This window comes from Chrysemys picta, chromosome 17 (assembly GCF_011386835.1).
Source record: "Chrysemys picta bellii isolate R12L10 chromosome 17, ASM1138683v2, whole genome shotgun sequence".
In the NCBI taxonomy this organism is placed as follows: Eukaryota; Metazoa; Chordata; order Testudines; family Emydidae; genus Chrysemys; species Chrysemys picta.
In genome coordinates this window covers 2189773-2206064 of record NC_088807.1, presented here as the reverse complement: position 1 = coordinate 2206064, position 16292 = coordinate 2189773, and the positions used below count along the sequence as shown (strand labels likewise).

At 50.7% G+C, this 16292-nt stretch overlaps 1 protein-coding gene across 8 annotated transcripts in view; it reads left to right on the top strand.

Annotated features, from left to right (window-relative positions):
• BICRA (BRD4 interacting chromatin remodeling complex associated protein) overlaps positions 1-16292 on the top strand; it is a 128798-nt gene that overhangs the window by 97200 nt on the left and 15306 nt on the right. For 6 of the 8 annotated variants that reach the window (XM_065571855.1, XM_042861088.2, XM_042861086.2 and 3 more), the window contains 5 exons: positions 1452-1769; positions 10967-11668; positions 13713-13908; positions 15385-15512; positions 16042-16167. In XM_065571855.1, the coding sequence (XP_065427927.1) occupies positions 1452-1769; positions 10967-11668; positions 13713-13908; positions 15385-15512; positions 16042-16167 (1470 nt within the window). The remainder of the gene's footprint in view (positions 1-1451; positions 1770-10966; positions 11669-13712; positions 13909-15384; positions 15513-16041; positions 16168-16292) is intronic. The other 2 variants (XM_065571856.1, XM_042861089.2) reach the window with 1 other exon arrangement.

The window sequence follows — 16292 nt, the reverse complement described above, 5'->3', positions numbered from 1 at the left end:
GACATGGTTCCCAAAGTCTCGACTTGGAGGTGTTTTGTTTTTATTTGCAGTTTGATATCACATCAAATTCTGTTACTGTGTAAAGTTACCATCCAGTAGGAATGTTCCCTGCATTTCACATTAGGTCTCTCAGTAGGGCATAAACTGTTGCTTTGATACAGTTTACTCCTGAGGGCATTCTGCGCCAAAAAATTAAAAATTCTGCGCACAATATTTTAAAATTCAGCAAATTTTATTTGTCTAATAAATGTGGAGGCTCCAGCATGGCATTGGGGAGCATAGGCCACTGGCTGCACAGAGGTGGGAGATCACTGTGCAGCTTTCTTCCTCTCCTCCCCCGCCCCCCCCAGGATCCAAGTGTGAAGGGGCTTAATGTGGGGGGATCCAGGTGTGGGTTGAGAGGGTTCTGGGTGCAGGTGGCATCTGGATGCACAGGGGCTTGTGGGGGTGGGTTCTGGGTGCAGTGGTAATGGGAGTCTGCAGGGGGGTCCAAATGAAGGTGTTTGGAGCTCAGCGGGGGAGGGTGTTGGGGTGATAGAGCTCGGCAGGGGGGCCTGGGTGTGGGGGGCTCAGTGGGAGGTCCAGATGCTGGGGGTGTGGGGCTCAGTGGGGTGGTCCAAGTGAAAGGGGAGTGGGGCTCATTGTGGGTGAGGTTCTGAGTGCGGGGAGGAGGGCTGAGGCTCGGCAGGAAGGTCTGGGTAACGAGGGGGTCTAGATGCATGGAGGTTGGGCAGATGCGGAAGCAGCTCCCTGTACAGGGATCCCTCCCCCCGCAGCTGAGGAGCAATGGGGCGGTGGGAGTTTGCAGAGCTTCTTGTAGCCGGGGGAGAAATCTGGGGATGGGTCTGACACGGCCCCGGATGCCGTGCAGGGGAAGAGGAAGTCCCGTCCTCCCCAGCCCAGCCAGCACTAGCAGCCACCAGCCAGGTCTTCCCCAGTCCCGCCTTCTGCCCCACAGTGATTTACCTCTCTGACGACTGCCCTGGGCACCACTCTTGTGGCTTTCCTGTGCTTCCCCGTCAGAAAGTCATTTTAATGCGGGGAAAAAAAGCAATCTGTGGGGGACAAATTCTGTGCATGCACAGTGACGCAGAATTCCCCCAGGAGTAACATGGCTATAGTCAGATTCTGCAGGTTCCTGGAGGAGACTGCTGTAAAATGACTCTTACTATCTTCAGAGGAAGTAGTCTCATTTCTGAACAGTAATTTGGATCTGCCTAGTGCCTGTGAAGAGTCCTGAAAAGTATGGTACCAATATCTGGGGGTGGGCATGATGAAAAGCAAGAGCAGACACAATTTGCTTTTGACCACTGGTTGAGGTATTGTTAATAGAGTACCATTAGTAGCAAAGGCCTGAATGAATATGGGGGTTGGATGGTGAACATCAACAGAAAAAAAGGAGGAGGAAGAACCAGAAAACTGGTCAATGCTAAATTTGTTGGAAATTTCAGAAGGATCGGAGCCAGCAGCAGCAGCAATTTTATCCGGCATCCCTGAAAATGCAGCAGGAGAACAATCTGAATCAGTCCACAGTACCACCACACCTTCCAATGCCTCTGCCCATCTACAGCATAGCCACAACAGCTCTCAGCACCACAAGCAGTGTCCCTGCATCAGTGATAGTGAGCAGCAGTGCAGGCACCGCTCTGCAACCGCCGGCCAGCCGAGAGCTGACCCAGAATCAGAGTCTGGCAACGGTGGAGTCCAAAGGACCGAATCTTATACCTCAGTTCTCAGCCAGCCATTCCCAACAGGCACTGGCTTGCCAGGTAGCCCTTACCTGTTGTGATTCCACACAGCCTGCTTTGGCCTATCTTCCTTTCTTCCTTCTGTCCTTAGCTTCTGTCTAATCTGTTTGGTCCTTCCTCTTAGAGTTCCCTTTTGCTTTTTGCTTTCTCTCTCTCTGCAGGAGGGGAGGGACCAATACACAAAGACAAAATATTAGGGTATCTCGTAGATGTACACTAGCATTTTTCACATTTCAAAACAAAGATGGAAGTGGGTGGTGGTGGGGTAACCTCTCTAGTAGTAACAGACGTCGCCCTCTTGTGGTGTAATGGCAAAAATGAGATGGGAAAAGAATTCTGCTACTGGCACACTTATCTCCCGTCTAACTAGGGTGACTTTTCATGAGCAGTCTGAGGGCAGGATTATGATTCCAGTTACATTGGTGTACGTCTGTAGTAACTGCTTAGACAGTCTGGCCCTGAATCCACATGTTATAAAACTCTGTGCGAGTTTCCCAGAGAGGTGTTTTTGACTGGCCTCTGGGCTATATTGGTGGCAATGAGGCTTGCCAAAAAAAAAAGAGAAAAAAAAAAAAAGTTAAAAAGCAAAATTGTTAATAAAATGTATGCTTTTTAAAATGTTTTTACCCGTCTCAAATGTAATCAAAAGTTTATACACACACACACACACGTACACATAAATATTTGTAATCACATTTCTATAGCAAAAGAGTTGTGCTGCATGATACCATCACATGTTGGCAAAGAGGTGGCTTGGATGATGTTGTAATAAGTCTTTTCCATCTCTTATCTCCATGATTCTAATATTTATAGCATCCAAATTCAACTCCCTCGTTCACTTTTCTATGGTGGCTCTGTATCGCTAGGAGAAGATCAAACAAAATCCAGCTGCATCTGTGTTTTAAAATATAAGCAGCTCTCTCCCTGTTTTTAGACAGCCCAGAAACAAAGGAAAATATAACTTGTTTTTATTCTGAGAAGAAAGCAATAAAGGGAGAAGAATGATGTGCATGGATGGGGGGTTCCAAGGCGTGGTTAGCAGACTTCAGGCAGAATCCAGGAACTTGGTAGCCAGAGTGATCAAATGGACCTGAGTAATTTATCACCCGCGATCATCATGTGAGCAGCCTGGAGAAGATGGGAGTTCAGACTGCAATTTAGTTCAGTTTGGAAGCTTCCAGCCAATATATAGTACATCAGCATGCTGGGCTGGGTGAGCTACAGATGTTTTCACACCAAGGTCTGTGACTGAGGGAATTGCCTTTATATTCGGAGCCTGGGACATGTCCATGCACTGCTGCATCAGCAGGCCTATTGAATCTTTCTTTCCCCTTCCAAACGTACCCCCTTCTGGACCTTGTTGTCAGTCTGTGGCACTTGCCTGTTCATCTACTCTCTGAATTCCTGCTGCTCTCGCTTGCTTGCCTGCAGGTTCTCACTAACGCTGGAAGCTGCTGCTGTCTTGCGATGCTTTTTCTTCTTCTGTCCCTTCACAGTTGCACGCTGCTGTCCTGGTACATTTGTGTTCCTGCCAGAGGCTTTATTATTCTTTTATTCTTTATATTTTAGTAGCAAATGGTTATAATAAGGACTGTGGTAGACTTAAAAGCGGTGTATTAGTCGAAAGGCTCTTCTTAGCCATAATAAGACTTGAGAACTTGTCTTTATAATAGATCAGTTTCACCCCTGTAATTTAGAAAAGAGCGTGATATTGACTTGGCTCTCATATCAGGGGACTCACAATGGCCAATGCCTTCATAGGGTTAGCACCATTAAAAATGCTGGTTGGCTCTAATGTAGTGGTACTATGTACTGTGCAGGGAACCAAATGGACTCAGGTTTGCTCCTTTGAGTGGAGGGCATTTTAATTTTGATTAGATCCTGTGGGAAAGGAGCGAAAGGTATGCCTAGTGTTGTTCTAAGCAATTCAAAGAGAGCTTAGGAAGGAGCTAAGATGGTGCAATACAGAGGAGGGTAAATAAAACTGAGGAGGTTCTTGTGCCCCATGGGGGGCTCAGACGAGGAGAGGGGCTCTAGGGGAGGAACCTAAATACATTCTAAAAATAAAGTTGGACACCCTCTCCCTCCCCTTTTTCATGGTGCCACAATTGTGGGGCAAAAGGGCTGGGCTTTATTTAAATTCACACACACCGGTACAAACACTGTACCCCTGCAGTAAGGCTTTCTAGGGAAAGGTTGGCTACGGTGGCTGAGACTTGGAGCTGTTTTCAGAAGCTAAGGAACACCCATAGAAGATGCCTTTCAATTTTTATTCCCAAGTTGTTTGTTTTACTGATTTAAAAACATTTTTGAAGATAGCTTCTAAGCAGATGAGCCAGTGCAATAAATCTGCAGCTGATAGTACTATGCCCACAAGAATTCCTGGTGGAAGGTCTGAGAGCTGGAAACTGTGCCCCTGAAATCTCACTCTGCGTATGCTCTGGTTAGCTCAAAGAAGCGCTTCTCTTGAATCAACCAGAGGGGGAGAGTGGTAGAAAGAGCTCAGTTCTTCTTCGAGTGCTTGCTCATATCCATTCCATTAGGTGTGTGCGCGCCGCGTGCACGATCGTCGGAAGATTTTTACCCTAGCAACACCGGCGGGTCGGCTGTGGAGCCCCCTAGAGTGGCGCCTTCATGGCGCTGAATATATACCCCAGCCGACCCGGCGCCCCCTCAGTTCCTTCTTACCGCCCCTGACGGTCGTTGGAACTGTGGAGCGCTGCTTAGCTGTTCTCCACTCTCCCTAGCTTAGTTCATTATTCGCAGTTATAGTTATAGTTTATAGTTAAATAATTCAATAGTTTTAAGAGTTGTCTAGTTGTTATAATAGTTCAGGGGATTAAGGGGGTCGTCTCCCCCTTTCTCCCCCGGCCGCGGGGCCGGGCTCATGCCCAACGCTCCCGGCTTCAAGCTGTGCGCCTCCTGCGCTAAGCCTATGCCCACGAGCGACCCGCACGACTCCTGTCTGAAGTGCCTGGGAGAGTCCCATCAAACAGATAAGTGCAAGATCTGTAAGGCCTTCAGACCAAGGACCAAGAAGGAGCGGGACTTTCGGCTCCGGCAACTCCTGATGGAGGCGGCACTTAGTCCGGACGCTCCATCTACAAGTCAGGCCCCGGCACCTAGCGCCTCGGTGCGCAGTGCCCCGGCGGCACCGGCCATGACGACCACGCGAGTGGCGTCAGATGAGCCTTCCCGGCACCGGACCTCGTCGGCACCGCAAGCACAGCAAGTGCCTCGGCGCCGGTCATTATCCCCAGGGCATAAGAAAGCCCATAAGACGGGGACCTCCGTGCCGAAGACGCTGGCTCCCCCAGTGCCGGGGGTAGAGCCGCGTACGCCGGTGGAGCACCGGAAACAGGTGCCTCCAGCACCGTCGACTCCGGCGCCGAGGCCGTTGAGTCCGGTGCAGACGGCGTCTCCACCGAGGCCGGTGGTGATACAGTGCCTCCCGTCGACGCCAGAGACCTTCGCGGCGGCGAGAGACTTAATAGCTCTCACGGAGCCGGCACCGCCTCAACCACCGGCACCGACGGCACCGTTGCCTCGCCCGGTCCAGTCGAGGGGGAAACCTGCCTTGATGCGCCCTCCATCACAAGGGCTGGAACCTCGGCACCGATCCAGGTCCCGAAGCAGGTCCCCACGCCGCTCGCAGTCCCGGCACCGAATATCGCCTCGGCACCGGTCGTACTCGCGGCCAAGATCTTCTTCGCGGCACCGCTCTACGTCTCGGCACCGCTATGATTGTCGGCACCGATCAACGTCGAGACGTAGTTCTCGGCACCGCTACGGTCGCCGCTCGACGTCGAGAGGCCGCTCCCGGTACCGGGCATACTCCAGGTCCTCGTCGAGGTCCAGATCCGACTCCCGGCACCGACGAGGTCATCGGCACCGGTCGCGGTCCCGGCACCGATCGCCGGCACCGCGTGGAGATAGATCATCTCCAGACCGGCACCGTGCGGCACCGCAGCCCACGGGAATCGTCTCGACGCTCTCGGCACCGCCATGGCCATCGAGATCGGGGTCTCGCTCCTCGGAGGACCTCTCGAGATCGGCATACCCCCCTCAGGGGCAAGCCGAGGAACAGGACTTGGGCCATTGGCAGAACATAACAGAGGACCATTCTCATGGCCCATCTCACTGGTCGTTTTGGACCCCGTGGGCGTACCATCAGGCGCAAGGGGCTCCAGTTGCTTCGACCTCTCGCTCCGGTCACTCTGTTAGAAGGGCCCCGGAGTCCACCATCTCTCGGCCTCCGCCAGGGGGCATGGAGGCTTCCGTGTCCGCACCACCTGACGCCCTGGACTCAAGCGCAGGTGATGCTCCGGCCCAGGAGCAGGGAGACCAGGACCCTCCCTTGGATCCTGTTCCACCGGAGGCATCTTCCTCTTCCTCTCCGGATGAGGCAGTGGCGGGCACATCGTGCACAGGTCCACCTCCAATAGATCTTCGGGCTCACCAAGATCTTCTGCGTCGGATGGCCCGTAATATGGACCTGCAGGCGGAGGAGATAGTGGAGGTGCACGACCCTATCGTGAATATCCTCGGAGCGGATGCCCCATCGAGGGTGGCGTTACCCCTGATCCGCACGATACAAGCCGATGTATCTACGATATGGCAGACTCCTGCCTCTATCCCACCCACAGCGAGAGGGGTGGAAAGGAAATACTTTGTCCCGTCTAAAGACTACGGGTACTTGTATACCCACCCCCAGCCGTGTTCACTGGTGGTGGCATCAGTGAACGCAAGGGAGCGCCACGGTCAGCAGGCCGCAGCGCCCAAATCGAAGGAGGCTAAGTGCCTCGATTTATTCGGCCGTAAAGTTTACTCAGCCGGAGGGCTGCAACTTAGAGCGGCTAATCAACAGGCGCTCTTGAGCCGCTATAGCTTTAACTCCTGGAACTCTATGGGGAAGTTCAAGGAGTTGGTTCCCCAAGAGTCCAGGGAGGAGTTTGGAGCCCTGGTGGAGGAGGGTAAGAAGGTGGCTCGGACCTCCTTACAGGCCTCCTTAGACATAGCGGACTCTGCTGCGAGAACCATGGCCTCAGGTATCGCTATGCGGAGGATCTCCTGGCTCCAGGTTTCGGGTCTGCCTCAGGAACTGCAGCAAACCCTGCAGGATCTGCCCTTTGAAGGACAAGGGCTGTTTTCAGAAAAGACGGACTCTCGCCTGCAGAGCCTCAAGGACTCCAGGACGATCATGCGTTCCTTGGGGATGCATGTTGTGGGCCCTCAGCGCAGGCCATTTAGACCGCAGCCTCAGCGCTTCTACCCCCCCCCGCCTCGTCAGAGACAGGACTCGACCCGGAGGCGAGGGCGAGGTGGTAGAAGAAGGTGGACCGGCCCTCAACCTGGTCAGAACCAGGGGCCACCTAGACCACCTTCGGGCCCCAGGCAGAACTTTTGAAGGTGCGGTCGAGGACGGCGCCCCAGTCATCCCACAGGATCCAGCCCCATCCTTTCGGGATCGCCTTTCCCATTTCCACCGTGCCTGGTCCCTTATAACTTCGGACCGTTGGGTCCTTCGCACGGTGGACAGGGGATATGCTATCCAGTTTTCTTCAATCCCCCCCTCCTCCCCCCCTTCCCCGTCCCTCTTCAGGGACCCTTCTCACGAGCAACTTCTTATACAGGAAGTTTCCACGCTCCTTGCTATGGGGGCCATAGAGGAGGTTCCAGTGGAGTTAAGGGGCAGGGGATTCTATTCCCGTTACTTCCTCATTCCCAAGTCCAAAGGAGGTCTGCGACCCATCTTGGACTTGCGCGGACTCAACAAATTCGTAGTAAAGTTGAAGTTCCGCATGGTCTCTTTGGGGACCATTATCCCTTCCCTCGATCCTGGAGACTGGTTCGCCGCCCTCGACATGAAAGATGCATACTTTCACATCGCAATTTACCCGCCTCACAGACGCTTCCTGCGGTTCGTGGTAAGCAAGGTGCACTACCAATTTGCAGTCCTTCCCTTCGGCCTGTCCTCGGCCCCAAGGGTATTCACGAAATGTATGGCTGTCGTGGCAGCGTACCTTCGTCGGCAAGGGATACAGGTGTTCCCGTACCTAGACGACTGGCTGGTACGCGGTCGCACCAAAGAGCAAGTTCGAGCTCACGTCCACATAATAGTGCACACATTCAACAAGTTGGGCATCCTACTCAACAAGGACAAATCCACTCTAGAACCTACCCAGAGAATAGAATTCATCGGCGCAGTTCTAGACTCCAGGCGTGCACAAGCCATCCTGCCAGTCAACCGCTTTTGCACCATCACGAGCCTCATTCAAGGGCTCAAGGCCTTCCCAACTACCACGGTGAGGTCGTGCCTTACCCTGCTGGGTCACATGGCTTCCTGCACGTACGTAACCAGGCATGCCAGACTTCGGCTTCGCCCACTCCAGACCTGGGTGTCATCAATATACCGCCCACATCGGGACAGCCTGAACATGCTGGTCACGGTCCCGAACTCGGTCCTGACCTCCCTCACCTGGTGGCTAGATCGCAATGTGGTTTGCGAAGGGATGCCGTTTCACGCCCCACAACCCTCTCTGCACCTGGTCACAGACGCTTCATCTCTGGGTTGGGGCGCCCATCTCAACGAACACCATACCCAGGGCCTGTGGACTGCACCTCAGCTAGCCCTGCACATCAATGTTCGGGAACTGATGGCGGTGCGCCTGGCGTGCCAGGCATTTCTCAACCTCCTACGTGGCCGCTCTGTGCTAGTTCTCATCGACAACACCACGGCCATGTTTTACATCAACAAGCAAGGAGGAGCACGTTCGTCAATTCTATGCCAAGAGGCCATTCGCCTGTGGGACTTCTGCATCGCCCACTCGATCCATCTCACGGCATCGTTCCTCCCTGGAGTCCAGAACACTCTGGCGGACCGACTCAGCAGGTCCTTTCAAACACACGAGTGGTCTATCCGTCCGGACATCATACATTCCGTTTTCCAGAAGTGGGGGTTTCCCCAGATAGACCTGTTTGCATCTCGAGACAACAGGAAGTGCCACGTGTTCTGCTCCCTGCAAGGTCGAGCTCTGGGCTCCCTCTCGGATGCGTTTCTCCTTCCCTGGAAAGACCACCTGTTTTATGCCTTCCCTCCGTTTCCTCTGGTCCACAAGGTACTGCTCAAATTGCGCAGAGACCAGGCACAGGTGATTCTGATCGCCCCAGCGTGGCCGAGACAACATTGGTACACCACGCTGTTGGAGCTCTCGGTTCGGACACCGATCCTGCTTCCATTATGCCCGGATCTCATCTCTCAGGACCACGGCCGCCTGCGTCACCCCGACCTGCAATCACTCCACCTCACGGCGTGGCTGCTCCATGGTTCACCCAGGCAGAGCAGCAGTGCTCGCACTCTGTCCAACAGATTCTGCTGAGCAGTAGGAAGCCCTCAACACGGACCACATACTTGGCCAAGTGGAAGCGGTTCTCCTGTTGGTGTGAACAACGAGCCACGTCCCCGTTACAGGCACCTATTCCTCTCATATTGGAATATCTCCTCTCCCTAAAACAGCAAGGGTTGGCGATATCTTCAATTAGAGTTCACCTGGCCGCTATATCGGCCTTTCACCCAGGGGAACTCGCGTCTTCGGTATTCTCTAACCCGATGGTCGTTAGATTCCTCAAGGGCTTAGACCGGATGTACCCACAACAACGTCAGCCCGTTCCGACGTGGGACCTCAACCTGGTTCTCTCCAAGCTCACAGGTCCTCCATTCGAGCCACTGGCCACCTGTTCACTTCTGTACCTATCCTGGAAGACAGCCTTCCTCGTAGCCATCACCTCAGCAAGGCGCGTTTCTGAACTCAGGGCGCTTACATCCGAGCCCCCTTACACAGTTTTCCATAAGGATAAAGTGCAGCTCCGCCCACATCCTGCCTTTCTCCCTAAGGTGGTTTCTCCTTTTCATATCAACCAGGATATATTTCTCCCGGTCTTTCATCCTAAACCACATGCCACTCGCCAGGATCAACGTTTGCATTCTCTGGACGTACGCAGGGCCCTGGCCTTCTATATTGACCGCACAAGGCACTTTAGAAAGACGACGCAACTCTTCGTTGCAGTGGCCGACCGAATGAAAGGTTCACCGGTCTCCTCACAACGCCTATCCTCATGGATTACGTCTTGCATCCGGACTTGCTATGACCTGGCAGGTGTCTCAGCACCACACCTCACCGCTCACTCCACGAGGGCCCAAGCTTCCTCGACTGCTTTCCTGGCGCAAGTTCCGATCCAGGACATTTGTAGAGCAGCGGTTTGGTCATCAGTCCACACGTTTACAGCTCACTATGCACTAGTGCAGCAGTCCAGGGACGATGCTGCCTTCGGATCAGCGGTTTTGCACACAGCAATGTCTCACTCCGACCCCACCACCTAAGTTGGGCTTGGGAGTCACCTAATGGAATGGATATGAGCAAGCACTCGAAGAAGAAAAGACGGTTACTCACCGTTGTAACTGTTGTTCTTCGAGATGTGTTGCTCATATCCATTCCAAACCCGCCCCCCGTCCCCACTGTCGGAGTAGCCGGCAAGAAGGAACTGAGGGGGCGCCGGGTCGGCTGGGGTATATATTCAGCGCCATGAAGGCGCCACTCTAGGGGGCTCCACAGCCGACCCGCCGGTGTTGCTAGGGTAAAAATCTTCCGACGATCGTGCACGCGGCGCGCACACACCTAATGGAATGGATATGAGCAACACATCTCGAAGAACAACAGTTACAACGGTGAGTAACCGTCTTTTCCTCAAGCTGTTTTTGCCATAGGCAATGCCTCGGTAAACCCCTTCACAGAGTGACTTGAGTTCAGTGGGGTTTCTGGACTTAAAAGTAGATTGGGAGCCCCAGGCATTTTATGTTTTAAGAGTGGTTTGCACTGCAGTACAGTCTAAGGAGCTATCTGCACAGCAGAAGTTGTGCACAGGCAAGCCTATTTGGTCTGGCTTGACTCCAGATAGCACAGGTAACAGTAGTAGTGAAGAGAGTGCAGCTTGTGAGCCGAGTACCTACCCAGGGTCTGTACTGGATTTGTACTCCTCGTGCTGAAGCCTGCACTGTGCAGTCATCACTGTTGTCATTGCCAGCGCTAGCTCAGGTACACTAGTCCTTGTAGAGCTTTTCCTGTGTGGACATACCCTAAAATGCCTGAAGGACATGCGAGGATTGTGGTGAGACACATCAGTCCTAACTAACTTATTCTCTGTTTCTTTCTTTGTTTCAGTTACCCACAGGGCAACAGAAGCTCCCTGGAGCCTCCCCGTCCCATTCGCTACCTCATCCTCCAATGGGGGAGAGTCCCCAGCTCCAGCCTGCACACCTCTCACAGATGCAGTCCCCCCACCAGTCCCGTCCTCCATCACAGCCACAGCCACTTTCCCGACCACCCTCCCGGCCTCACTCCAGGCCTCCCTCCCAGCCACAAACTTTGTCCAGGCCTCCTTCTGAACCCCTCTCCCGGTCCTGCACCCCTCAAACGCAAATGCAGAACTTGTACGTGATACAGAATCAAATCACATCATCCCCCCACGGTCCGACCCAGCACCCCTTACGACCCCCGTCGCAGCCTCAGGTACAGTTCCAGCCACCGCAGTCTCAGGCCGAAGGGCAACCTCAGCTGGCAACACCTCCACATCTGCAGTTACAAGTTCAGCTTGCCACTCAGATCCAGCCCCAGTCTGAGACCCAGGTGCCGGCACGGCTGCAATCCCAGATCCAGGCTCCAACCGAGTCTCAGCATACTCATTCCCCACATTTCCAGTTCCCTTCCCAGGGCCAAATCAAGCCGCCAGTCCCAACCCAGACCCTTCACCTAACACCGGAACAACAGAGGAGTTTTCAGATGGTCCCAAATCAATTCCAGACACTCTCTGCAATTCCAAATCCCGCTCCTCAGCAGAAGCAGCTATTGGACAGGTTCCAGCAGGTAAATAATTACCATCAAAGAGGGTAAATTAAACTTGGCCTGGGTCTGTAGAAATATAACTCTCTAGAAATGAAAAATACACCCCCATACATCAAGGAGAATGGATGGGTCAAAGGGATTAGAAATTGGAGATTTTCAGTCTAGTTTCTTCTGGACAGATATGCAAATCACAAAAGTCACCACCTTAAAAAACGATCATCTGGACTACCAAGGTTATATCTTGTTTTGTTTGGTTTTAAAATAGTACTCTGGGAAGGAATTATCTTGATTTTAGTATCATGAGCACATTGTCAGCCTTTAGGAAACCGTAACAATGTAGAATAGTTTCTAAATTGTTTTGGGGCTGTTTAAGGGCTTGTCTACACAAACTTTTAGTTTGCAGCAAGCTTTACCCCGTGCTAGCCTGCTGCGCATTAACAGTTTTAGTTCACTTTGAGAGTCCCATTTCAAAGAGGACTAGATTAAAGTGAATTAACTAACTCTTAACGTCTGTTAGCATATGAACAGTTAGTCCCCAGCAAACTAGTGCAAGATAGATTCATACCCCAGTTTGCCAAAAACTAATTGTTCATGTAGACAAGCCCTGAGTGTATCTTTGCTACCAACTACTATGTAAATAGTACGTAAAATAAACAATTATTTAATATTTAGGACTTACAGGGTTTGGCCTCTTCCAAGTTCTTTAGCAACATGAATTACTCAAGAACCAAAACAGGGAGAGAAATTTTTGGACAAAGAGATAAAAGCAAACACATGCTCCTGTGAAAAGTGCCCCTTGGGATCTTTCCTATTCACGCAGCGCAGACAGAGCTCAACCCGGCTGGGGTCTCAGCCTGTTTCCAGGGAGTCTGAGGGCTTGCCTGCACTACAAAATTCAGTCACCTCAAGTCGAAGTACAGCTACCGCAATAATTAAAGCGGTGGTTCATATTCACACTTGCTCCTTCTGTCTGTGGTGCGCGTCCTCACCAGGAGCACTTCCACCCACTGAAATGGGGCATTATGGAACACTTGGCAGCTCTGGGGATGACAGCCTCATCATCCCCAGGCAGGGGGCTCACAGCTGGGGCCCCCACCCTGATAACCCGAGCTGTCAGCCCAGCAGTCTCACAGCTGTGAGTGGGGCTGACAATGCAGGGCTTGATTTCACAGCGGGAGCCTACCAGCAATGAAATTGACATTCTTGTCAATTTCTCAGCTGCTATTATTTCACTTTTTGACTCTGGCTGTCAGCTCTATGTGGGGCTCACAGCTGTGAACCTGCACCCCATTGACAGCTCAGACTGTCGGGGCTGGGGTGGGGGAAGGGCTCCAGCTGTCAGCCCCTTTGGGGTGTAGTGGGCCACTTACATCAGCGGAAACACCATTGTAGTGTAGACACTGACATAATTAGGTCAGCGTAAGCTGCCTTATGTTGACCTAACAATAGTGTAAACCAAGCCTAAGTATTAGTACTTTGAACTTTGAGCCCTGGAGTTGGAGGTCACAATCCATTCAAATTCATGTTAATGGGTTGATTCCCATTAACTTCAGTGAGAGCTGGCTCGGGCCTTATGTCTCAGAAAGCATCAGAAAAATTCTTTACAATCCACATTTCAAATATTGTCTTTACTGTCACTTTATCTGCAGGGGAAAGGGGAGCCAAACTCAGTTTTTTTTAAAAACTGCATATTAAAAATAAATTTCCCTTGAAAGGACTTAGACTGGGATCCAGTCTGCTGTATTTCAAGCACACAGGGCATGTTGATGTGATTTTAAATTCTTGTCGTTGACAGACCTGGAGATTCCCACTGCTAAGCAAAGACCTTTTTTTGTTTCCTTTACATTCACCGCCTAACACTGTGAGATCCTGGGGCTATAGGATGGAAGCCAGTGGACTGTGTTGGAAACATGAGAGCATGGGAGGGTCCCTTTCTTCCCATGTTTTGCTGCTGGGTAGAAATATTTATGGTACATAGCAGATTAAAAAGGAAGGCAGAAGGATAAAATGTACCAAAAGATGGTGCTAGGGCATCTTTTCAGCCTCTGTCATTTATCCAACACAGGTGCCCCAGGGGATTATCCTGCAAACGAAACACCAGACTTCCACCAGCCAGGTGTCATCAGCTCTGACCCACTTCAGCAGCCAGCCTTCATCTGTCCTGGTTAGCAGCCAAGGACAGCCAGTAGCGGTGACAACAACGCAAGCACCAGTCCACAGCCACCCATCTGTCCCCGCTGCAGTCCAGCCTTCTCCTGCAGGTTCGAGTGAGGTGGCTCCTGTGCTTGGGAAGGGCCAAGTACAAGGAGGGAGCGGGAGGAGGAGGTGGTAGTGGAGGAGGGCAGCCAGCGCAGCTCGCAGCATTGCTGCAGATCAAAACAACATCGACGTGTAAGCTGCTAAAACCATGCCTTGTGCGTGCTCAGGGACGGGAAACAGTCTGGGAAGGGGAAATTCTGTTACATTTCTGCTGGACTGTGACTTTCAACTTCCTCTTTCTCCCCCTTTTTTCCCCTCCACACTTCAAAGTGCCTATACAGTAAGAAAAGCTATTCTAAAAATGATGTTGGAAGTTCATCATCTGTCTCTCTAAGGGCCTGATTTTGTGAGCTGCTGAGTGCCCTCAAATTTCATTGAAGTCCAAGTGTCAAATGCTGCTCTCATTCACAGAGTATAAATCTGAAGTAACTCAATTGATTGGGGGGCAACATGGTGGAGCAGATATGGGCCCTGGATGGAGAGTCAAGACATCCTTAATACCAGTTCTGCTACTCACCTTCTGTGTCGCTTTGGCCAAGACGCTTACCTCTTTCAGCCACCAGTTCTCCATCTGAAAAACAGGAATAATTCTATTTACCTTCTTATGTAAAGCTCTTTGAAACCCCTGGGTGAAATTCATCCCAATCTGAAGGCTAGTTTAGGGTCAGTGCACCACATAATTCTCATTTAAACCCTAATTTAAAGATTTAAGTGGGACTTAAATCATGCGCAGGCCTTATGCTTCCCCCCCCCCCCCCCACACACACACACACGAATTTTAGACTACAGGTGCTCTGTATTCCCCCCCCCCCTATATTTACTTACTTAGATTTATTCACTGTGCCTATCAGGTGCTTCCATGCACTTTCACAAATGGGAAACGGATACCGTTTTTAATGTTATGCCCATGGTACACTGAACAGACTAATCTGAGGTATTGATAAAAAGGTCCACATATTTTCATTTGTTAAAAAAGAAAAAAAACCATATTTACAGTGTGGTTGTATTTTGATTTTCAGTCACTTTCTGCTCTGCTGGCAGTAATGATTTTTGCATGAGTATAAAACTAAGATTTCTCCCACTTATAGTTGTTAAGATCCCCTGGCACATGTCTCAAGAGTAGAGGTGTTTAGCCCTGGTGTCCTGATAATTGCATTCTGCTTCCCTACAATTCCCTGAATTAGTATTCAGTTGAATTAGGTGGTCGTCTTTTTCACTTCCTTTGCTGCCCTGTTGTGGAGTGTTGCTGTGTGCTGTTAAACAGCTGGCAGAGGTGGCTGCATTTCAGTGATAGCTGAAGTAATGGGCAAAATTTTCAAAAGCACTTAAGTCATTTAGGTGCCTTTGAAAATGTTGCCCAATACTTCTAGATAGTCTATAAAGATTCTTCAAGATGGAATATGCTGCAGGAATCCAAGACATGTTGCTATTGTTGATTAAACTTGGAGCTTGTTCTAAAATCTGCTTCTATTTGCTAGGTATAGCTGCTCCAGTTCCTGCAGAGAGTAAAACATTTTCCAGTGGCGCCACATCTGTTTCTGGGGGGAAAGTGACTACAGTGCCAGGGAAACCAGGAACACCTCTTGCCGTACAGCAGCCAGTTCAGGTGAGAGCTTCATTTCTAACGCTTCTTCGCAGTAGTTTGTCCATTTCAAGGATGAACGAAACTTACTGAGTTTCACTCCAGGTTTGTTCTTTTTGTGTGAGAAGAAGGAATTAAGTTTCAGAAACCATTTGACTTTGGCATATAATTGTTTGATTTTATAAGTACTATGAACTCTTAAACAAAAAGAAAACAAATAATTATCCCTATTAATATTAATTAGACCACTGGGGAAGGGAGCTTTGTTCCTCTTCCTTGAGGGAATTAATGTGCTTCCCAATTTATTTAATGGCATGCAAATACTGTTGGGATGTACGTTCTAGAAGTGCAAGTTAAAATAATTATATATCAAAAAAGATTTATTCATAGATGTTTGCATTTCAACACCAAGGAATTCCATTCTGAGTCATTTCACTGATGACTGACATCCTCTTGGCGAGTAGTTTCTTGCTGTGTGTTTTGGTAATCAGTTTGTAGTCATTAAATTCATATTGGGATCCCAATTAAAAGAGATCCTTTGCTTCTTCTGCAGGCCAAGCCTGGAGTGATTAGCTCAATTTCCGGCCTGAATCTTGGAAAAGGCCCCTTGCAGATCCAGGTAGTTGGGAAAGGATTATCACAACTCATGCCCTCAGTCCCAGTCCCATCCCAGCAGCAGGTGAGTTTACACAAATGTTTATTTCCTTCAAATAATAGCTCAGGTTTTTTTAACTATTCTGTCAGTGAGGAAGTTTGAAAGGAAGCTGTGTGTTTTCTGCTACCTGAAAGCTGCCATGTTTAAAG